Here is an 18,739-nt window from a genome sequence, read left to right on the forward strand (position 1 = left end):
AGAGAGAGAGAGAGAGAGAGAGGGTACAGGCCAGGGGGTGAGAGAGAGAGAGAGAGAGGGGGGGGTGAGAGAGAGAGAAAGAGAGAGAGAGAGGGGGAGAGAGATAGAGAGAGTAGAGTGGGATAAATAGTGAGAGAGAGAGAGAGAAAGAAAGGGAGAGAGGTCATAGAACAGAGAACAGAGAACAGAGAACAGAGAACAGAGAACAGAGAAAGAGGCCACCACCAGCCCCAGCCTGTTCCTGTCAGTGGGGCTGATAGAGTGACTATGTCAGTGACAGTGATGTTGTTCTGGGTTACAGTATGATGTGACTGGACCTCCATAGTAGAACTACTGCTGCTTTGTCTCTGGAGCTGAGATAACAAAACCATCGAGCGGCTTAACCGACTGCCAGTGTCACACTAACATGCCCTACCAATCCACAGAGAGCCACCAAACCTCTACACTTGCTCTATGAATAGGGGTTTCTCTGACCCAGGGTTACTGTGTGAATAGGGGTTGCTCTGCCCCATGTTTACGGTGTGAATAGGGGTTTCTCTGCCCCAGGGTTACTGTGTGAATAGGATGAAGGGTTTCTCTGCCCCAGGGTTACAGTGTGAATAGGGGTTTCTCTGCCCCAGAGTTACAGTGTGAATAGGATGAAGGGTTTCTCTGCCCCAGGGTTACAGTGTGAATAGGATGAAGGGTTTCTCTGCCCCGGGGTTACCTTGTGAATAGGATGAAGGGTTTCTCTGCCCCAGGGTTACAGTGTGAATAGGGGTTTCTCTGCCCCAGAGTTACAGTGTGAATAGGATGAAGGGTTTCTCTGCCCCAGGGTTACAGTGTGAATAGGATGAAGGGTTTCTCTGCCCCGGGGTTACCTTGTGAATAGGGGTTTCTCTGCCCCAGGGTTACAGTGTGAATAGGATGAAGGGTTTCTCTGCCCCAGGGTTCCATTGTGAATAGGATGAAGGGTTTCTCTGCCCCGGGGTTACCTTGTGAATAGGGGTTTCTCTGCCCCAGGGTTACTGTGTGAATAGGATGAAGGGTTTCTCTGCCCCAGGGTTACAGTGTGAATAGGATGAAGGGTTTCTCTGCCCCAGGGTTACAGTGTGAATAGGGGTTTCTCTGCCCCAGGGTTACTGTGTGAATAGGGTTCCTCTGCCCAGGGTTACAGTGTGAATAGGATGAAGGGTTTCTCTGCCCCAGGGTTACAGTGTGAATAGGATGAAGGGTTTCTCTGCCCCAGAGTTACAGTGTGAATAGGATGAGGGGTTTCTCTGCCCCAGGGTTACAGTGTGAATAGGGGTTTCTCTGCCCCAGGGTTACAGTGTGAATAGGATGAAGGGTGTCTCTGCCCCGGGGTTACTGTGTGAATAGGGGTTTCTCTGCCCGGGGTTACAGTTTGAATAGGATGAAGGGTTTCTCTGCCCCAGGGTTACAGTGTGAATAGGATGAAGGGTTTCTCTGCCCCAGGGTTACAGTGTGAATAGGATGAAGGGTTTCTCTGCCCCAGGGTTACTGTGTGAATAGTGTTTCTCTGCCCCAGGGTTACTGTGTGAATAGGATGAAGGGTTTCTCTGCCCCAGGGTTACAGTGTGAATAGTGTTTCTCTGCCCCAGGGTTACTGTGTGAATAGTGTTTCTCTGCCCCAGGGTTACTGTGTGAATAGGATGAAGGGTTTCTCTGCCCCAGGGTTACAGTGTAAATAGGATGAAGGGTTTCTCTGCCCCAGGGTTACTGTGTGAATAGTGTTTCTCTGCCCCAGGGTTACTGTGTGAATAGGATGAAGGGTTTCTCTGCCCCAGGGTTACTGTGTGAATAGGATGAAGGGTTCCTCTGCCCCAGGGTTACTGTGTGAATAGTGTTTCTCTGCCCCAGGGTTACTGTGTGAATAGGATGAAGGGTTTCTCTGCCCCAGGGTTACAGTGTAAATAGGATGAAGGGTTTCTCTGCCCCGGGGTTACCTTGTGAATAGGGGTTTCTCTGCCCCAGGGTTACTGTGTGAATAGGATGAAGGGTTTCTCTGCCCCAGAGTTACTGTGTGAATAGGATGAAGGGTGTCTCTGCCCCAGGGTTACAGTGTGAATAGGATGAAGGGTTTCTCTGCCCCAGGGTAACAGTGTGAATAGGATGAAGGGGTTCTCTGCCCCAGGGTTACAGTGTGAATAGGATGAAGGGTTTCTCTGCTCCAGGGTTACAGTGTAAATAGGATGAAGGGTTTCTCTGCCCCGGGGTTACCTTGTGAATAGGGGTTTCTCTGCCCCAGGGTTACAGTGTGAATAGGATGAAGGGTGTCTCTGCCCCAGGGTTACAGTGTGAATAGGATGAATGGTTTCTCTGCACCAGGGTTACAGTGTGAATAGGATGAATGGTTTCTCTGCACCAGGGTTACAGTGTGAATAGGATGAAGGGTGTCTCTGCCCCAGGGTTACAGTGTGAATAGGATGAATGGTTTCTCTGCACCAGGGTTACAGTGTGAATAGGATGAATGGTTTCTCTGCACCAGGGTTACAGTGTGAATAGGATGAAGGGTGTCTCTGCCCCAGGGTTACAGTGTGAATAGGATGAAGGGTTTCTCTGCCCCAGGGTAACAGTGTGAATAGGATGAAGGGGTTCTCTGCCCCAGGGTTACAATGTGAATAGGATGAAGGGTTTCTCTGCTCCAGGGTTACAGTGTAAATAGGATGAAGGGTTTCTCTGCCCCAGGGTTACAGTGTGATATATCATTGGAATGTGATACAAAACGAGGCAACGGTGTGCTTTAGGACCATGTGGACGCCTCCGAGCGGTCGGGTAGACTGTTTGGAGTGTTTATCCGACTGGATAATTTAAAAAAAAATTAAAAAATTGTACCTCTACCATGCAACTCTACCATGTAATTCTTCCTTCGCTGGTACCTGTTTGTCATCTGAAAACTCATCCCTGCTTCTCTCTCTTCTTTCCCTCAGTGATCTGCACGTTTCGAGGGATCGTGACGCAGGGTCTGTCTCTGGAGATAGGAGAGACAATTCAGATACTGGAGAAATGTGAAGGTAAGTCAGTTCCACAGTATTTAATAGACAGTACTGTACTCTGGTGTTCACATGTTCACTGCAACACTCTCGTGTTCTCATGTTCTCTGGAGGTTTAGTAGTCGTTGTTGCACAAGCCCTTCTCTGACAAGCTATAACCCCTATAGACAGTTCAGATATTGAAGAAACGATCTGCTTCCATAGTCTCCTTGACTCCATATCCTCCCTGACTCCATAGTCTCCTTGACTCCATATCCTCCCTGAATCCATAGTCTCCTTGACTCCATATCCTCCCTGACTCCATAGGCTCATTGACTCCATAGCCTCCTTGACTCCACAGCCTCCCTGACTCCATATCCTCCCTGACTCCATAGCCTCCCTGAATCCATAGTCTCCTTGACTCCATAGTCTCCTTGACTCCATATCCTCCCTGACTCCATAGTCTCCTTGACTCCATATCCTCCCTGACTCCACAACCTCCTTGACTCCATATTTCACTGACTCCATATCCTCCCTGACTCCATAGTCTCCCTGACTCCATATCTCCCTGACTCCATATCCTCCCTGACTCCATATCCTCCTGACTCCAGAACCTCCCTGACTCCATAGTCTCCTTGACTCCATATCCTCCCTGACTCCAGAGCCTCCCTGACTCCATATCCTCCCTGACTCCACAACCTCCCTGACTCCACAGTCTCCCTGACTCCGTATCCTCCCTGACTCCATAGTCTCCCTGTCTCCATAGCCTCCCTGACTCCATAGCCTCCCTGACTCCATAGTCTCACTGACTCCGTATCCTCCCTGACTCCATAGACTCCTTGACTCCATAGCCTCCCTGACTCCATAGTCTCCTTGACTCCATAGCCTCCCTGACTCCATAGCCTCCCTGACTCCATAGTCTCCCTGACTCCATAGCCTCCCTGACTCCATATCCTCCCTGACTCCATAGCCTCCCTGACTCCATAGTTTCCCTGACTCCATATCCTCCCTGACTCCATAGTCTCCCTGACTCCATAGCCTCCCTGACTCCATAGTCTCCCTGACTCCACAGCCTCCCTGACTCCATATCCTCCCTGACTCCATAGTCTCCCTGACTCCATAGTCTCCCTGACTCCATAGTCTCCCTGACTCCATAGTCTCCCTGACTCCATATCCTCCCTGACTCCATAGTCTCCTTGACTCCATAGCCTCCCTGACTCCATAGGCTCCCTGACTCCATAGTCTCCCTGACTCCATAGCCTCCCTGACTCCATATCCTTCCTGACTCCATAGCCTCCCTGACTCCATAGTCTCCTTGACTCCATAGTCTCCTTGACTCCATATCCTCCCTGACTCCATAGTCTCCCTGACTCCATAGCCTCCCTGACTCCATAGTCTCCTTGACTCCATAGTCTCCTTGACTCCATAGCCTCCCTGACTCCATATCCTCCCTGACTCCATATCCTCCCTGACTCCACAACCTCCCTGACTCCATAGTTTCACTGACTCCGTATCCTCCCTGACTCCATAGTCTCCTTGACTCCATATCCTCCCTGACTCCAGAGCCTCCTTGACTCCATATCCTCCCTGACTCCAGAGCCTCCCTGACTCCATAGTCTCCTTGACTCCATAGTCTCCTTGACTCCATAGCCTCCCTGACTCCATATCCTCCCTGACTCCACAACCTCCCTGACTCCATAGTCTCCCTGACTCCGTATCCTCCCTGACTCCATAGTCTCCCTGACTCCATAGCCTCCCTGACTCCATAGCCTCCCTGACTCCATAGTCTCCCTGACTCCATAGCCTCCCTGACTCCATAGACTCCTTGACTCCATAGTCTCCCTGACTCCATAGCCTCCCTGACTCCATAGACTCCTTGACTCCATAGCCTCCCTGACTCCATAGTCTCCTTGACTCCATAGCCTCCCTGACTCCATATCCTCCCTGACTCCATAACCTCCCTGACTCCATAGTTTCACTGACTCCATATCCTCCCTGACTCCATAGTCTCCCTGACTCCATAGCCTCCCTGACTCCATAGTCTCCCTGACTCCACAGCCTCCCTGACTCCATATCCTCCCTGACTCTATAGTCTCCCTGACTCCATAGTCTCCCTGACTCCATAGTCTCCCTGACTCCGTATCCTCCCTGACTCCATAGTCTCCTTGACTCCATATCCTCCCTGACTCCATAGTCTCCCTGACTCCATAGTCTCCCTGACTCCATAGTCTCCCTGACTCCATAGCCTCCCTGACTCCATAGTCTCCCTGACTCCAAAGCCTCTACTTGACTCCATATCCTCCCTGACTCCATAGCCTCCCTGACTCCATAGCCTCCCTGACTCCATAGTCTCCCTGACTCCATAGCCTCCCTGACTCCATAGCCTCCCTGACCCCATAGCCTCCCTGACTCCATATCCTCCCCGACTCTGTATCCTCCCTGACTCCATAGCCTCCCTGACTCCATAGTCTCCTTGACTCCATATTCTCCCTGACTCCATATCCTCCCTGACTCCATAGTCTCCCTGACTCCATATCCTCCCTGACTCCATAGTCTCCCTGACTCCATATCCTCCCTGACTCCATAGCCTCCTGACTCCATATCCTCCCTGACTCCATATCCTCCCTGACTCCATAGTCTCCCTGACTCCATATCCTCCCTGACTCCATAGTCTCCCTGACTCCATATCCTCCCTGACTACATAGCCTCCCTGACTCCACAGCCTCCCTGACTCCATAGTCTCCCTGACTCCATATCCTCCCTGACTCCATATCCTCCCTGACTCCATATTCTCCCTGACCCCATAGTCTCCCTGACTCCATAGTCTCCCTGACCCCATAGTCTCCCTGACTCCATAGCCTCCCTGACCCCATAGTCTCCCTGACTCCATAGTCTCCCTGACTCCACAACCTCCTCCATTGGTATTCGTAAGAAGCAGGCAAAGCCAGTAGACAGGTGAGACGGCTGTGTCTGTAGCTGTGACTCTGGTTGTGAGACGGCTGTGTCTGTAGCTGTGACTCTGGTTGTGAGACGGCTGTGTCTGTAGCTGTGACTCTGGTTGTGAGACGGCTGTGTCTGTAGCTGTGACTCTGGTTGTGAGACGGCTGTGTCTGTAGCTGTGACTCTCGATGTGAACTGAACCTGCGTTGCCCGGCTTATAATGAGTCAGATGGTGTGACATTAGACACTGCTCACTGGGCCTCTTGTTGTGTATCGATCAGGATGGGAGGCCGGGAAGGAGCGACACACACACACACACACACACACACACACACTTATCTGCTCAATCTCTCCAGGGAAATCTACGCTGTCTATTCCATTAACCCTAAGGCTTGGTCAGATCACACACAGCTCTGTTGACGGGATGGAATGGGAGGGGGATGTGGTTTCTATGTTTCAGAGCAATAAGAGACTTCTCATAGGAGAACCCAGTCCCAGAGATCCTAGAGGATCAAATATACGGTAGTGTGTATCAAAGGGCTCAAAGCCTGGCCAGTGGTCACCAGTAGTAGTTTGTATTTGTATTTATTATGGATCCCCATTAGGATGCCCATTAGGGTGCCCATTAGGATGCCCATTAGGATGCCCATTAGGGTGCCCATTAGGATGCCCATTAGGGTGCCCATTAGGATGCCCATTAGGATGCCCATTAGGGTGCCCATTAGGATGACCATTAGGATGCCCATTAGGATGCCCATTAGGGTGCCCATTAGGCCATTAGGATGGCCATTAGGATGCCCATTAGGATGCCCATTAGGGTGCCCATTAGGATGCCCATTAGGGTGCCCATTAGGATGCCCATTAGGATGCCCATTAGGGTGCCCATTAGGATGCCCATTAGGGTGCCCATTAGGATGGCCATTAGGATGCCCATGCCCCATTAGGATGCCCATTAGGGTGCCCATTAGGATGCCCATTAGGGTGCCCATTAGCATGGCCATTAGGATGCCCATTAGGGTGCCCATTAGGATGCCCATTAGGGTGCCCATTAGGATGCCCATTAGGATGCCCATTAGGGTGCCCATTAGGATGCCCATTAGGATGCCCATTAGGATCCCCATTAGGATGCCCATTAGGATGCCCATTAGGATGCCCATTAGGATGCCCATTAGGATGCCCATTAGGATGCCCATTAGGATGCCCATTAGGATGCCCATTAGGATGCCCATTAGGATGCCCATTAGGATGCCCATTAGGATGCCCATTAGGATGCCCATTAGGATCCCCATTAGGATGCCCATTAGGATGCCCATTAGGATGCCCATTAGGATGCCCATTAGGATGCCCATTAGGATGCCCATTAGGATGCCCATTAGGATCCCCATTAGGATGCCCATTAGAAAATGCCCATTAGACTTCCCATTAGGATGCCCATTAGAACCCCATTAGGATGCCCATTAGGATGCCCATTAGGTGTGCCCATTAGGATCCCCATTAGGATGGCCATTAGGATGCCCATTAGGATGCCCATTAGAGTTCCATGGCCATTAGGATGCCCATTAGGATGCCCATTAGGATGGCCATTAGATGCCCATTAGGATGCCCATTAGATCCCCATTAGGATGGCCATTAGGATGCCCATTAGATGTCCATTAGTCATGGCTCATTAGTACTGTGCCCATTAGGATGCCCATTAGGATGGCCATTAGGATGCCCATTAGGATGTCCATTAGGATGTTCCATTAGTACTGTGCCATGAGCCCATTAGTCATCCCTCATTAGTATGGAATAGAGTTCCATTAGTCATGCCCATTAGGATGTCCAATAGATGACATTAGGATGCCCATTAGGATGCCCAATAGAGTTCCATTAGTCATGGCCATAGGTGCCCATTATAGATGTCCATTAGTCATGGCCATTAGTATGTCCATTAGAGCCCATTAGTCATGGCCATTAGTACTGTGGATGGTTCCATTAGTCATGCCCATTAGTATGTCCATTAGATCCCCATTAGGATGGCTCATGTAGTATGCCCATTAGAATTAGGATGGCCATGTAGTAAAATTAGTCATGGCATGTGCCCATTAGATGTTCCATTAGTCATGCCTCTATTAGTACTGTGGAATCCCCATTAGTCATGGCCATTAGTACTGTGGATGAGTCCCATTAGTGCTTGTCCATGTAGTATCCCCATTAGATTCCCATGTAGGATGGCCATTAGTATCCCCATTAGAGTTCTACTGCTGCATCAGTTCTATGTACCTGATGTGGAATAGAGTTCCATGTAGTCATGGCTCTATGTAGTACTGTGGAATAGAGTTCCATGTAGTCATGGCTCTATGTAGTACTGTGGAATAGAGTTCCATGTAGTCATGGCTCTATGTAGTACTGTGGAATAGAGTTCCATGTCGTCATGGCTCTATGTAGTACTGTGGAATAGAGTTCCATGTAGTCATGGCTCTATGTAGTACTGTGGAATAGAGTTCCATGTAGTCATGGCTCTATGTAGTACTGTGGAATAGAGTTCCATGTAGTCATGGCTCTATGTAGTACTGTGGAATAGAGTTCCATGTAGTCATGGCTCTATGTAGTACTGTGGAATAGAGTTCCATGTAGTCATGGCTCTATGTAGTACTGTGGAATAGAGTTCCATGTGTGTCATGGCTCTATGTAGTACTGTGGAATAGAGTTCCATGTAGTCATGGCTCTATGTAGTACTGTGGAATAGAGTTCCATGTAGTCATGGCTCTATGTAGTACTGTGGAATAGAGTTCCATGTAGTCATGGCTCTATGTAGTACTGTGGAATAGAGTTCCATGTCGTCATGGCTCTATGTAGTACTGTGGAATAGAGTTCCATGTAGTCATGGCTCTATGTAGTACTGTGGAATAGAGTTCCATGTAGTCATGGCTCTATGTAGTACTGTGGAATAGAGTTCCATGTAGTCATGGCTCTATGTAGTACTGTGGAATAGAGTTCCATGTAGTCATGGCTCTATGTAGTACTGTGGAATAGAGTTCCATGTCGTCATGGCTCTATGTAGTACTGTGGAATAGAGTTCCATGTAGTCATGGCTCTATGTAGTACTGTGGAATAGAGTTCCATGTCGTCATGGCTCTATGTAGTACTGTGGAATAGAGTTCCATGTAGTCATGGCTCTATGTAGTACTGTGGAATAGAGTTCCATGTCGTCATGGCTCTATGTAGTACTGTGGAATAGAGTTCCATGTAGTCATGGCTCTATGTAGTACTGTGGAATAGAGTTCCATGTCGTCATGGCTCTATGTAGTACTGTGGAATAGAGTTCCATTTATCCATGGCTCTAGTACTGTGGAATAGAGTTCCATGTAGTCATGGCTCTATGTAGTACTGTGGAATAGAGTTCCATGTCGTCATGGCTCTATGTAGTACTGTGGAATAGAGTTCCATGTCGTCATGGCTCTATGTAGTACTGTGGAATAGAGTTCCATGTCGTCATGGCTCTATGTAGTACTGTGGAATAGAGTTCCATGTAGTCATGGCTCTATGTAGTACTGTGGAATAGAGTTCCATGTCGTCATGGCTCTATGTAGTACTGTGGAATAGAGTTCCATGTCGTCATGGCTCTATGTAGTACTGTGGAATAGAGTTCCATGTCGTCATGGCTCTATGTAGTACTGTGGAATAGAGTTCCATGTAGTCATGGCTCTATGTAGTACTGTGGAATAGAGTTCCATGTCGTCATGGCTCTATGTAGTACTGTGGAATAGAGTTCCATGTAGTCATGGCTCTATGTAGTACTGTGGAATAGAGTTCCATGTAGTCATGGCTCTATGTAGTACTGTGGAATAGAGTTCCATGTCGTCATGGCTCTATGTAGTACTGTGGAATAGAGTTCCATGTAGTCATGGCTCTATGTAGTACTGTGGAATAGAGTTCCATGTCGTCATGGCTCTATGTAGTACTGTGGAATAGAGTTCCATGTAGTCATGGCTCTATGTAGTACTGTGGAATAGAGTTCCATGTCGTCATGGCTCTATGTAGTACTGTGGAATAGAGTTCCATGTAGTCATGGCTCTATGTAGTACTGTGGAATAGAGTTCCATGTCGTCATGGCTCTATGTAGTACTGTGGAATAGAGTTCCATGTAGTCATGGCTCTATGTAGTACTGTGGAATAGAGTTCCATGTAGTCATGGCTCTATGTAGTACTGTGGAATAGAGTTCCATGTCGTCATGGCTCTATGTAGTACTGTGGAATAGAGTTCCATGTCGTCATGGCTCTATGTAGTACTGTGGAATAGAGTTCCATGTCGTCATGGCTCTATGTAGTACTGTGGAATAGAGTTCCATGTCGTCATGGCTCTATGTAGTACTGTGGAATAGAGTTCCATGTAGTCATGGCTCTATGTAGTACTGTGGAATAGAGTTCCATGTCGTCATGGCTCTATGTAGTACTGTGGAATAGAGTTCCATGTAGTCATGGCTCTATGTAGTACTGTGGAATAGAGTTCCATGTCGTCATGGCTCTATGTAGTACTGTGGAATAGAGTTCCATGTCGTCATGGCTCTATGTAGTACTGTGGAATAGAGTTCCATGTCGTCATGGCTCTATGTAGTACTGTGGAATAGAGTTCCATGTAGTCATGGCTCTATGTAGTACTGTGGAATAGAGTTCCATGTCGTCATGGCTCTATGTAGTACTGTGGAATAGAGTTCCATGTCGTCATGGCTCTATGTAGTACTGTGGAATAGAGTTCCATGTCGTCATGGCTCTATGTAGTACTGTGGAATAGAGTTCCATGTCGTCATGGCTCTATGTAGTACTGTGGAATAGAGTTCCATGTCGTCATGGCTCTATGTAGTACTGTGGAATAGAGTTCCATGTCGTCATGGCTCTATGTAGTACTGTGGAATAGAGTTCCATGTAGTCATGGCTCTATGTAGTACTGTGGAATAGAGTTCCATGTCGTCATGGCTCTATGTAGTACTGTGGAATAGAGTTCCATGTAGTCATGGCTCTATGTAGTACTGTGGAATAGAGTTCCATGTAGTCATGGCTCTATGTAGTACTGTGGAATAGAGTTCCATGTAGTCATGGCTCTATGTAGTACTGTGGAATAGAGTTCCATGTAGTCATGGCTCTATGTAGTACTGTGGAATAGAGTTCCATGTCGTCATGGCTCTATGTAGTACTGTGGAATAGAGTTCCATGTCGTCATGGCTCTATGTAGTACTGTGGAATAGAGTTCCATGTCGTCATGGCTCTATGTAGTACTGTGGAATAGAGTTCCATGTAGTCATGGCTCTATGTAGTACTGTGGAATAGAGTTCCATGTCGTCATGGCTCTATGTAGTACTGTGGAATAGAGTTCCATGTAGTCATGGCTCTATGTAGTACTGTGGAATAGAGTTCCATGTCGTCATGGCTCTATGTAGTACTGTGGAATAGAGTTCCATGTAGTCATGGCTCTATGTAGTACTGTGGAATAGAGTTCCATGTCGTCATGGCTCTATGTAGTACTGTGGAATAGAGTTCCATGTAGTCATGGCTCTATGTAGTACTGTGGAATAGAGTTCCATGTCGTCATGGCTCTATGTAGTACTGTGGAATAGAGTTCCATGTAGTCATGGCTCTATGTAGTACTGTGGAATAGAGTTCCATGTAGTCATGGCTCTATGTAGTACTGTGGAATAGAGTTCCATGTAGTCATGGCTCTATGTAGTACTGTGGAATAGAGTTCCATGTCGTCATGGCTCTATGTAGTACTGTGGAATAGAGTTCCATGTAGTCATGGCTCTATGTAGTACTGTGGAATAGAGTTCCATGTCGTCATGGCTCTATGTAGTACTGTGGAATAGAGTTCCATGTAGTCATGGCTCTATGTAGTACTGTGGAATAGAGTTCCATGTCGTCATGGCTCTATGGAGTACCGTGGAATAGAGTTCCATGTCGTCATGGCTCTATGTAGTATTGTGGAATAGAGTTCCATGTCGTCATGGCTCTATGGAGTACCGTGGAATAGAGTTCCATGTAGTCATGGCTCTATGTAGTACTGTGGAATAGAGTTCCATGTAGTCATGGCTCTATGTAGTACTGTGGAATAGAGTTCCATGTCGTCATGGCTCTATGGAGTACCGTGGAATAGAGTTCCATGTCGTCATGGCTCTATGTAGTACTGTGGAATAGAGTTCCATGTAGTCATGGCTCTATGTAGTACTGTGGAATAGAGTTCCATGTCGTCATGGCTCTATGTAGTACTGTGGAATAGAGTTCCATGTCGTCATGGCTCTATGTAGTACTGTGGAATAGAGTTCCATGTCGTCATGGCTCTATGTAGTACTGTGGAATAGAGTTCCATGTCATCATGGCTCTATGTAGTACTGTGGAATAGAGTTCCATGTAGTCATGGCTCTATGTACTACTGTGGAATAGAGTTCCATGTCGTCATGGCTCTATGTAGTACTGTGGAATAGAGTTCCATGTCGTCATGGCTCTATGTAGTACTGTGGAATAGAATTCCTTGTAGTCATGGCTCTATGTAGTACTGTGGAATAGAGTTCCATGTAGTCATGTCTCTATGTAGTACTGTGGAATAGAGTTCCATGTCGTCATGGCTCTATGTAGTACTGTGGAATAGAGTTCCATGTCGTCATGGCTCTATGTAGTACTGTGGAATAGAGTTCCATGTCGTCATGGCTCTATGTAGTACTGTGGAATAGAGTTCCATGTCGTCATGGCTCTATGTAGTATGTGGAATAGAGTTCCATGTCGTCATGGCTCTATGTAGTACTGTGGAATAGAGTTCCATGTCGTCATGGCTCTATGTAGTACTGTGGAATAGAGTTCCATGTAGTCATGGCTCTATGTAGTACTGTGGAATAGAGTTCCATGTCGTCATGGCTCTATGTAGTACTGTGGAATAGAGTTCCATGTAGTCATGGCTCTATGTAGTACTGTGGAATAGAGTTCCATGTCGTCATGGCTCTATGTAGTACTGTGGAATAGAGTTCCATGTCGTCATGGCTCTATGTAGTACTGTGGAATAGAGTTCCATGTCGTCATGGCTCTATGTAGTACTGTGGAATAGAGTTCCATGTCGTCATGGCTCTATGTAGTACTGTGGAATAGAGTTCCATGTCGTCATGGCTCTATGTAGTACTGTGGAATAGAGTTCCATGTCGTCATGGCTCTATGTAGTACTGTGGAATAGAGTTCCATGTAGTCATGGCTCTATGTAGTACTGTGGAATAGAGTTCCATGTCGTCATGGCTCTATGTAGTACTGTGGAATAGAGTTCCATGTAGTCATGGCTCTATGTAGTACTGTGGAATAGAGTTCCATGTCGTCATGGCTCTATGTAGTACTGTGGAATAGAGTTCCATGTAGTCATGGCTCTATGTAGTACTGTGGAATAGAGTTCCATGTCGTCATGGCTCTATGTAGTACTGTGGAATAGAGTTCCATGTCGTCATGGCTCTATGTAGTACTGTGGAATAGAGTTCCATGTCGTCATGGCTCTATGTAGTACTGTGGAATAGAGTTCCATGTCGTCATGGCTCTATGTAGTACTGTGGAATAGAGTTCCATGTCGTCATGGCTCTATGTAGTACTGTGGAATAGAGTTCCATGTCGTCATGGCTCTATGTAGTACTGTGGAATAGAGTTCCATGTCGTCATGGCTCTATGTAGTACTGTGGAATAGAGTTCCATGTAGTCATGGCTCTATGTAGTACTGTGGAATAGAGTTCCATGTCGTCATGGCTCTATGTAGTACTGTGGAATAGAGTTCCATGTAGTCATGGCTCTATGTAGTACTGTGGAATAGAGTTCCATGTCGTCATGGCTCTATGTAGTACTGTGGAATAGAGTTCCATGTCGTCATGGCTCTATGTAGTACTGTGGAATAGAGTTCCATGTCGTCATGGCTCTATGTAGTACTGTGGAATAGAGTTCCATGTTGTCATGGCTCTATGTAGTACTGTGGAATAGAGTTCCATGTCGTCATGGCTCTATGTAGTACTGTGGAATAGAGTTCCATGTCGTCATGGCTCTATGTAGTACTGTGGAATAGAGTTCCATGTAGTCATGGCTCTATGTAGTACTGTGGAATAGAGTTCCATGTCGTCATGGCTCTATGTAGTACTGTGGAATAGAGTTCCATGTAGTCATGGCTCTATGTAGTACTGTGGAATAGAGTTCCATGTCGTCATGGCTCTATGTAGTACTGTGGAATAGAGTTCCATGTCGTCATGGCTCTATGTAGTACTGTGGAATAGAGTTCCATGTCGTCATGGCTCTATGTAGTACTGTGGAATAGAGTTCCATGTCGTCATGGCTCTATGTAGTACTGTGGAATAGAGTTCCATGTCGTCATGGCTCTATGTAGTACTGTGGAATAGAGTTCCATGTAGTCATGGCTCTATGTAGTACTGTGGAATAGAGTTCCATGTAGTCATGGCTCTATGTAGTACTGTGGAATAGAGTTCCATGTAGTCATGGCTCTATGTAGTACTGTGGAATAGAGTTCCATGTAGTCATGGCTCTATGTAGTACTGTGGAATAGAGTTCCATGTAGTCATGGCTCTATGTAGTACTGTGGAATAGAGTTCCATGTCGTCATGGCTCTATGTAGTACTGTGGAATAGAGTTCCATGTCGTCATGTCTCTATGTAGTACTGTGGAATAGAGTTCCATGTCGTCATGGCTCTATGTAGTACTGTGGAATAGACTTCCATGTCGTCATGGCTCTATGTAGTATTGTGGAATAGAGTTCCATGTCGTCATGGCTCTATGTAGTACTGTGGAATAGAGTTCCATGTCGTCATGGCTCTATGTAGTACTGTGGAATAGAGTTCCATGTCGTCATGGCTCTATGTAGTACTGTGGAATAGAGTTCCATGTCGTCATGGCTCTATGTAGTATTGTGGAATAGAGTTCCATGTCGTCATGGCTCTATGTAGTATTGTGGAATAGAGTTCCATGTCGTCATGGCTCTATGTAGTACTGTGGAATAGAGTTCCATGTCGTCATGGCTCTATGTAGTACTGTGGAATAGAGTTCCATGTCGTCATGGCTCTATGTAGTACTGTGGAATAGAGTTCCATGTCGTCATGGCTCTATGTAGTATTGTGGAATAGAGTTCCATGTCGTCATGGCTCTATGTAGTACTGTGGAATAGAGTTCCATGTCGTCATGGCTCTATGTAGTACTGTGGAATAGAGTTCCATGTCGTCATGGCTCTATGTAGTACTGTGGAATAGAGTTCCATGTCGTCATGGCTCTATGTAGTACTGTGGAATAGAGTTCCATGTCGTCATGGCTCTATGTAGTACTGTGGAATAGAGTTCCATGTCGTCATGGCTCTATGTAGTACTGTGGAATAGAGTTCCATGTCGTCATGGCTCTATGTAGTACTGTGGAATAGAGTTCCATGTCGTCATGGCTCTATGTAGTACTGTGGAATAGAGTTCCATGTCGTCATGGCTCTATGTAGTACTGTGGAATAGAGTTCCATGTCGTCATGGCTCTATGTAGTATTGTGCGCCTCCCAGAGTCTATTCTGGATTGTGAAGAGACCTCTGGTGGCATGTCTTGTGGGGTATGAATGGGTGTCTGAGCTGTGTGCTAGTAGTTTAAACAGACAGCTCAGTACATTCAACATGTAATGCCTTTCACAAATACAAGTAGTGATGAAGTCAATCTCCCCTCCACTTTGAGCGAGGAAAGATTGACAAGCTTATCATTAATGACATCTCTCTGTGTACATCCAAGGGCCAGCCGTGCTGCCCTGTTCTGAGCTAATTGCAATTTGTGGCATCTGACCACACGACTGAACAGTAGTCCAGGTGCGACAAAACTAGAGCCTGTACAATCTGCCTTGTTGATATTGTTGTTAAGAAGAGTAGCGCTTGGACAGACTTCTCCCCATTTTAGCCACTGTTGTATCAATATGTTTTGACCATGACAGTTTACAATCCAGGGTTACTCCAAGCAGTTTTTAGTCACCTCAACTTGCTCAATTTCCACATTATTTCTTACAAGATTTAGTTGAGGTGTAGAATTCAGTGAATGATTTGTCCCAAATACAATGCTTTTAGTTTTTTAAATATTTAGGACTAACGTATTCCTTGCCACCCATTCTGAAACTAACTGCAGCTCTTTGATAAGTACTGCAGTCATTTCAGTCGCAGTCATTCAGCTGACGTGTATAGACACACTGGCTTTACTCAAAGACAGTGGCATGTTATTAGTAAATATTGAAAAACGTAAAGGGCTTAGACATCTGCCCTGGGGAATTCCTGATTCTACCTGGATTATGTTGGAGAGGCTTCCATTAAAGAACACCATCTGTGTTCTGTCAGACAGGTAGCTCCTTATCCACAATATAGCAGGGGGTGTAAAGCCATAACACATACGTTTCTCCAGCAGCAGACTATGATCGATAATGTCAAAAGCTGCACTGAAGTCTAAGAAAACAGCCCCCACAATCTTTTTAACATCAATTTATCTCAGCCAATCATCAGGCATTTGTATAAGTGCTGTGCTGGAAAGTTTGTTGTCAATTTGTTTACCGTAAAATAGCATTGTATCTGGTCTAACACAATTTTTTCCAAAAGTTTACTAAGGGTTGGTAACAGGCTGATTGGTCGGCAGTTTGAGCCAGTAAAGGGGGCTTTACTATTCTTAGGTAGCGGAAATCCTTTTTCTTCCCTCCAGGCCTGAGGGCACAAGACTGATTTCACCCTCACGACACCCAGGACCTTACAATATCGTCCACTAAGGTCCTGGGTGTCGTGAGGGTCAAATCAGGCGCAGGAAAGCAGAGTTCAATAAAGTGCTTTTTTAATGCACACACAGTGAACTACGGTCCCCCCACTACGGGTGCTCAAACCAAATGCCCCACACACGGTGAACTACGGTCCCCCCACTACGGGTGCTCAAACCAAATGCCCCACACACGGTGAACTATGGTCCCCCACTTACAGGTGCTCAAACCAAATGCCCCACACACAGTGAACTACGGTCCCCCACTTACAGGTGCTCAAACCAAATGCCCCACACACGGTGAACTACGGTCCCCCACTACGGGTGCTCAAACCAAATGCCCCACACACAGGTGAACTACGGTCCCCCCACTACGGGTGCTCAAACCAAATGCCCCACACACGGTGAACTATGGTCCCCCCACTACGGGTGCTCAAACCAAATGCCCCACACACAGTGAACTACGGTCCCCCCACTACAGGTGCTCAAACCAAATGCCCCACACACGGTGAACTACGGTCCCCCACTACAGGTGCTCAAACCAAATGCCCCACACACGGTGAACTACGGTCCCCCCACTACAGGTGCTCAAACCAAATGCCCCACACACAGTGAACTACGGTCCCCCCACTTACAGGTGCTCAAACCAAATGCCCCACACACGGTGAACTATGGTCCCCCACTACAGGTGCTCAAACCAAATGCCCCACACACAGTGAACTACGGTCCCCCCACTTACAGGTGCTCAAACCAAATGCCCCACACACGGTGAACTACGGTCCCCCCCCACTTACAGGTGCTCAAACCAAATGCCCCACACACAGTGAACTACGGTCCCCCACTTACAGGTGCTCAAACCAAATGCCCCACACACAGTGAACTACGGTCCCCCACTACGGGTGCTCAAACCAAATGCCCCACACACGGTGAACTACGGTCCCCCACTTACAGGTGCTCAAACCAAATGCCCCACACACAGTGAACTACGGTCCCCCCACTACAGGTGCTCAAACCAAATGCCCCACACACGGTGAACTATGGTCCAAATGCCCCACACACGGTGAACTACGGTCCCCCACTTACAGGGTGCTCAAACCAAATGCCCCACACACAGTGAACTACGGTCCCCCCACTACGGGTGCTCAAACCAAATGCCCCACACACGGTGAACTACGGTCCCCCCACTACGGGTGCTCAAACCAAATGCCCCACACACGGTGAACTACGGTCCCCCCACTTACAGGTGCTCAAACCAAATGCCCCAGACACAGGGAAACGAAAACAGTCTAGCACTAAAAACACAAACATGGACATCTACTGCAAACACCAGGGTTACAATAATCAATCCCGCACAAAGAACCAGGCGGGCCGGCTGACTAATAAAGCCTCACTAATTATAACCAACTCAAAACAGGTGCACTCAATAAACACATAAGGAGGGGGAGAAAATAATCAGTGGCAGCTAGTAGGCCGGCGACGACGACCGCCGAGTGCCACCCAAACGGGAAGGGGAGCCACCTTCGGTCGGAGTCGTGACAACTATTATCCTCAGTAATTTTCCATCCAAGTCAGACCCCGTGGCTTGTCATTGTTCATAGACAACAATAGTGTTTTCACCTCTTCAGCACTGACTTTGAAAATTCAAAATGACAATTATTGTCTTTCACAATTTGGTCAGATATACTTGGATGTGTAGTGTCAGCGTTTGTCGGTGTTAACACAACACAAGGTGTGTCAGTGTCCTGTTAACACAACACAAGGTGTGTCAGTGTCCTGTTAACACAACACAAGGTGTGTTAGTGTCCTGTTAACACAACACAAGGTGTGTCAGTGTCCTGTTAACACAACACAAGGTGTGTTAGTGTCCTGTGTTAGTACAACACAAGGTGTGTCAGTGTCCTGTTAACACAACACAAGGTGTGTCAGTGTCCTGTTAACACAACACAAGGTGTGTAGTGTCCTGTGTTAACACAACACAAGGTGTGTCAAACCAAATAACACAACACAAGGTGTGTCAGTGTCCTGTTAACACAACACAAGGTGTGTCAGTGTCCTGTTAACACAACACAAGGTGTGTCAGT

The 18,739-nt window shown here is 47.1% G+C and overlaps 1 protein-coding gene across 9 annotated transcripts in view; it reads left to right on the forward strand.

The window, feature by feature from the left end:
- dock3 (dedicator of cytokinesis 3) overlaps nucleotides 1–18,739 on the forward strand; it is a 532,012-nt gene that overhangs the window by 141,830 nt on the left and 371,443 nt on the right. For all 9 annotated transcript variants that reach the window (XM_052474129.1, XM_052474134.1, XM_052474126.1 and 6 more), the window contains exon 2: nucleotides 2,931–3,014. In XM_052474129.1, the coding sequence (XP_052330089.1) occupies nucleotides 2,931–3,014 (84 nt within the window). The remainder of the gene's footprint in view (nucleotides 1–2,930; nucleotides 3,015–18,739) is intronic.

The sequence above is a fragment of the Oncorhynchus keta genome, chromosome 21 (assembly GCF_023373465.1).
Source record: "Oncorhynchus keta strain PuntledgeMale-10-30-2019 chromosome 21, Oket_V2, whole genome shotgun sequence".
Classification (NCBI taxonomy): domain Eukaryota; kingdom Metazoa; phylum Chordata; class Actinopteri; order Salmoniformes; family Salmonidae; genus Oncorhynchus; species Oncorhynchus keta.